At 31.0% G+C, this 5852-nt stretch overlaps 1 protein-coding gene and 1 long non-coding RNA gene across 2 annotated transcripts; both read right to left on the bottom strand.

The window, feature by feature from the left end:
• Nucleotides 1-928: 928 nt before the first annotated feature.
• Nucleotides 929-2046, bottom strand: LOC107922616 (calmodulin-binding protein 25). Its single transcript, XM_016852728.2, has one exon. It carries the CDS (start codon nt 1764-1766, stop codon nt 1119-1121), a length of 648 nt encoding a protein of 215 aa, XP_016708217.1. The 5' UTR covers nt 1767-2046; the 3' UTR covers nt 929-1118.
• A 2156-nt stretch (nt 2047-4202) lies between these two features.
• LOC107921206 (uncharacterized) lies at nt 4203-5238 on the bottom strand. The gene is made up of 2 exons (XR_001690973.2): nt 4740-5238; nt 4203-4452 (listed from the first exon to the last, which is right to left on the bottom strand). It is a non-coding gene; the product is annotated as an uncharacterized lncRNA (long non-coding RNA).
• Nucleotides 5239-5852: the final 614 nt, after the last annotated feature.

The following is a 5852-nucleotide window of genomic DNA, read 5'->3' as shown; positions in this document are numbered from 1 at the left end:
TAGGAAAGTGTAAAAACATAAGTTGTAAAATGGATTGAGTCTTAGTCACTAATTGTCTATTGGCTTAAATTGATAAAAAGTGTTGAAAAGGTTATTGTAATATATGGTAAATTTTGGCAAAAACTTAAAAAGAGAAGAGATTGTAAGAGTATGTACAACTGGTGTAATAAAAGTTTGGATTAATGCTCAATTTGACCTTCGAACTGTTTTTTTTTTTTTTGGTACATAATTTATTTAAATTATCATTTCGTTATCTGATTCAACTATTTCTTTTGTAACGGTGTTAAAAAAAATATATGTTATCATATTGTATATTGTGATTTATTAGATGTGCCACGATCAACGATTTTTCTTACGTCATTATTAAAAAAAAAAAGACTAAACAGAATAATGGAAGACAAAAAAAAAAGTACCAAAATAATATATTTATATATATATAGTTCAGAGCCAAATTGATAAAAGTTCAGTATGAGTTCTAAAAATTTGAATTGGACTCGAGGAAAATTGCTTCACGGTTCATGTGAGCACTATGAGTTCTTGAAGCTCGATGCATAGTTATTGTTGTCACGCACAGTTGTAGCAAAGATTCGAGTTGCAGTTCTTTGAAGTTTAAATGGGTAGAAAATTTAGTTATGGAAGTTTTCTAATTTTTTTCCTTTACCACTATTTACGATCTTGTAATAAATTAATTATTTAAAAATAATAATATACCTCATCGGTCTATTACCTCTCTCTTTTTTTCCTAATAAAAAAGTATAAAAATTAATTTAATTTTACATATGCTTTCCCGTAAAATTATGAAAATATATTATAAATTGCAATGTAAATGGATTCTTTCTTTCGAAGTTTTAAAGGTTGTTTTCTTTCTGGTATATATGTGTGTTGAAAGTTTTGAAGTTTCAAGTAGTATGATTCATTCATCAACTGGTAAAATAAATTAGCCATTATAATATCATTCATGAACCATACTAATCTACAAGAACATCATGGAGTCAAAAAAATGGGGGAAAAAGAAACTATATTAACAGCTCCACCCATATTCTACTCCGAAAATGATAAACTACTAGCAGAAAAGCAAGGTACAACTGATAATTTAAATAACTAGCAAAAATGAAAAACTAGGCTTTCCAGGATTCTAGAGTGGGAAAGCAGGGAAAACTGTTGGGATCTAAGGTAGCTTCAGCAGAAGCTATACCGTCTGAAGACCGTAATGGAACTAAGCTGGACCCGGAAACAGCTCCTGAAGATGGCTGATGCTGATCCAACAAATAGGCTGATGTGTCGAGCGTAGGCAGGCATCCGGGTCTTTGAGGCTCGGGCTTCAGGATCGGACTCAAAGACATCTGCGCGTTACAAAAGCGGACTCCAGTTACCTGTTGCACCATCTGCCTGAAATTGGCCGGATCCGCCTTTATGAAAGTGGTTTGAGAGAACTTGGAGGCACGGGACTTGCGTTTAGACTTTGAGACTTTTCCAGTAGGAAGGGGCTTGAGTAGTGTCCGCTGACGTTTAACAGTGGTTTCAGGGTCAGAGCCTGAAATGTTTGACCCGCTGGGGGTAGGAGTAGGCGTCGGTAAGGGGTTAGAGTTGACAAGGCTGAAGAGCGGGGAAAGAGAATGCGAATCAGAGTTAGAGAAGGAAGTAGAGATGGAGTCTTGGAGTGCTCTGGTAAGAGCTTCGGCTTCGGAGAGCCAAGAATCAGCAAAGCTGGGACGAAACGCCCACGATTCAATGTTGGCCAAGTTTTCCGATGATGATGATGCCATCTGCTGCAAGTTCAGTGAAACTATAGATCTCTCTGTTTTTTGCTATGTCCAGTTGGAAAATTGTAAAAGAAATAAAGGAAGAAAGAAAATCAAAAGAAGGGAACCATCAAGTAGTTGTGATTGTTCACGCTATGGAATTATATTTTAATTTAGGTGAGACCAAAAAAGAGACAAAGCGATTGGGAATAGCATAAGAAAGAAAAGAGAGGAAGAGAGGTGGAAATGGGAGAGAAAGAAGAGACTTTTAAGGAAGCTTTAAATAGGGCGGTGGGGGGTAGGGGGGAAGAAACCGCGTCGTAATGACAGAGGGACAGGCGTCATATTTTCTCGTACGGGAATCGACCGAACGTACTACTTAGCTAATCTAATCTAACCATGGTTTATTATTATTACTTTTTTTTTTTTTTTGAGTTTTGAGTTTGACTCAACGAGTGCAATGGCTTTCATCTACTTATTCTGCAGGTTTGACTGTCAAGGCTGCGTCTTTCGGCGTCCACTCGTACGCGTTAACTCCACTTTTTTTATTATTTATTTATTTATTTATGATAGATTTGTCTAAGTTTTATTTTTTTTAGTTTAGTCAAAAGCGATAGAAAAAAAAATAGGTCAAAAATATTATTTTGGAAAAAAATTAGCTCTTTTTATTTAAATAAAATAAAAATTATATTTTTTTACTCTTATAATATATTTTTATCAAAATAAATTGAATTTTATAATATTTTATTTTTTTAACACCTAAATCATCAAATAAAATGATAATTTTAAGATTTCAATCATCAAATTGTCTTAAATGGAGATTTCAAAAAAAGTAATATTAGTTTATTTTTGTGATGAAAGATTATGTCGATGTTGGGGGGATAAGATGGGAGGTGTCCGAAGAGGAATGGATAAAGGTGAATACTGACGCAACTATGGGAGTTGGCTCATTTGTTGTTGTGGTGGGAGGAGTGGCCAGGGATAATGGAGGACGTTGGCTTCGTAGGTTCTCCCGTAAGTTAGGGGTTTGTTCGATGCTGAAAGTTGAGTTATGAGGGACAGTTGAGGGAATTAAACTAGCATGGGAGAAAGGAGTTAAAAATTTGTCTTAGAAATGGATTGTATAAAGATAATTAATTTGTTAGTTGGTCAGACTCGAGATTAAAACTTGTTAGGAGGAAGAGTGAGGGATTTATTGGAGTGAAACTTAATACTTGAAATTAGAACATGTATCAAGACTGAAAAACAAAGTAGCGGAGGATATAACTATACTTAACATGAGAATAAATGTGGAATGACAAGTCTTTAAGGAATCTTGTTGGGCGTTACATGGCATTATGAAGGTTGAGACTCTTAATCCAATGACCAGATAAGACAAATAAGTTTTGTTTTGCTTTAAAATTTTCCTTTTGAACAAAAAAAAATTTATGTGGATGTTAAGATAGATAAATGTAAAAATAATAATAATAATAATAATTCAAAAAAAATTGGAGCTCTCAAAAACCTCTTTAAAACTTTAAACTACACCTCTAAAAAAAATCATAAATAATTTTTAAACTTCAAAAATCTAGAACTACTAATCATTCTAGCAAAAACCACTTAAATAAGAAATTATTTATTGTCTTATTAATTTTTCGAATTTTTATGTATTGTTTATTATGATAGGTTTATTTTTAAAATATTAAGTACTTTTTATTATATTTTTAAGAGTATTATGTTTTGCTTAATTTTTTTGAAGTGATACGATTTTTTTATGAATATAATTGTTTGACATGTTTATTGAGTTTTGTGAAAAGTATTATTTTGTAGTAATTAGAATGACAAATATATATTAATAATATGTTATTTTTCAGACCATATCTGGGATGATAAGTAAATATTTTAAATAAGCGTAAAGTGTGTTATGTAAGTTTTTTTATATATTAGCATGATTTTACATTTATTTAGTCATATTTGGTAAATGACAATTAGATTCGTTCTTAACATTTTTGAGATCCTAAGCGAAACAATAAATTGGGGTTCCTTTTTTAAAAAATTATAAAATGTAATACAATAAAATAAAAACATATACTACTAATAAAATAAAATAAAATAAAAAAATGGGGTCCCTCGATCAGAAGATTTAAAATATTGAAGATTTTTTTCCACATTAAAAGCTGAAGAAATTTTTTTGGACCCCTTCTAACCTTGAGCCATAGGCAGCTGTACTCCCAAACTACTCTAGGGTCGGGCCTACAATGACACAGTATTAAATTGCAAATTTTACGCTTTTTTATGTTTAATTTAATTAGATGATACAATAAATATAATCTATTGAAAGTAATTGTTATATTAATTTGATTGGTGCATTGTTAGGGTTTTAATTTTTAGACATTGAAAGTAACATAATATATTGTTAGTGTAGAAGGCCCATTTTGCCCGGGCCTTTAAATTTATTTACAAACAAATAAATAAACCAAATAAAAATAAAATATAGTCCACAGTCCATAAATACCAAATTTACATTTAACCCACATACAAATATAAGCCCAAATTTTAAACTCATTTTACAATAAGGCCCAATCTTAAAATAGCCCAAATAGCCCGAGCAAATTGAAACTTCTGGAACCCTAGGGTTTCTTTCCCTTGTGCCGTTGCTGCCTTCGTACCAGCTTCCACAAGCGTCGTTGCTTCACGCTCCACGTGCACCACCACCTCCAGCTGGATCCTCCTGCAGCAAGTTAACAAACCATAACAGAATACAGCAAAGAAGAAAGCAGAAAACGTGTATTTAATTTTTTTTCATTTTTGGCTACAAAAAGCCAAGTGCAACAGTGTATAGAAGGAGGGGAGATCAGTACATAAAGTTGAAATAAAAAAGGAAAAAAGCAGTTTACAAATTCATGGATTGTTTTTCTGTTTATATTTTTTGCTTTATTTTGAAACTATTCGACGAATATGCGCATATTAAAAAGAAAAGAAAAGAAATCAAAAAAAGGGGAAAAGAGGGAAAAATACCAAAGTCGATTTGCTCCTCCATCATCGGAAACTTCCCCTCTGGCATCGGAGTTGGCCTTCGGAGAGTCCCCTGATCTCCTAACAGTGGTGCGGCCTACTTTCGTGCCTAGCAGAGGAAAAAAGGTGAAAACCTTTTTTGTTTCTTTTGATTTTGAGCAAACAACTCAGGGGAAAGGTTTTTTTTTTTTTAGTTTTTATACATAAATGAAACGGCGCCGTTTAGATGATGGAAGAACTCACGCGTGAACCGACCCGCCTGGGTAGGATCCGCGCACTTATTTGATTTGGGTAAATTTCGTATTTGGTTCCTCCTATTTTGTTGTCGTCTGATTGAGTCCCATTTGTGTTTCTTTTGTTTTTTTAATTCTTTCCTAAAACTTATGCGCCATTTTGATTTGATCCATGTTTACATGGTGCGTTCAGAAACTTGGAACAATAGCGTTTTAATTCTCGCACATTCACGCGCATTGCGCTTTGGTCCTTATTTCTATTTCAATAGTTTTTTTTATTTATTAATTATCCCTTCTAATTTGATTTTATTTAAATTAAGTTTTACTTCAATTTTTATATTTCATTTTTTTTTAAATTCATTTTAGCATTTATCTTTTAAATTTTTTGTATATACATTTTGAATTACCTTGATAAGTTTACTTCGTTTTTTTTTTCAAAATTATTATTTTTAAATTCCTTTTTATATCATATCATTTTAACATTTTGTATAATATTTATATAAAAGTTCTTATACATTATTATATATATATAATTCATGATAAAGTTAATTTTATTCTATGTATATTATTAATCTTATGTTATTTTATACATATAATTTCTTTTAAACTATTCACATATTTTATTATATATCTTTGTTATTTAAAGGAAAATCCTACGTATCTTATGTATTATTAAAATTATTATATATATATATTGGTACATATGTTTATTCTATATACATTATTAAATCTATGTTATTTTATACATATAATTTCTTCTAAATCTATTTATATACATATTTATGTTTTCAAATCTATTACATATATAATTCATGGTAAAATTAATTTGATCCTATATACATATTTAATCCCATGTTATTTTTACATATAGTTGCTTCTAAAT

Source organism: Gossypium hirsutum, chromosome A01 (genome assembly GCF_007990345.1).
Source record: "Gossypium hirsutum isolate 1008001.06 chromosome A01, Gossypium_hirsutum_v2.1, whole genome shotgun sequence".
In the NCBI taxonomy this organism is placed as follows: Eukaryota; Viridiplantae; Streptophyta; class Magnoliopsida; order Malvales; family Malvaceae; genus Gossypium; species Gossypium hirsutum.
This window is presented reverse-complemented; position numbering and strand designations above follow the sequence as displayed.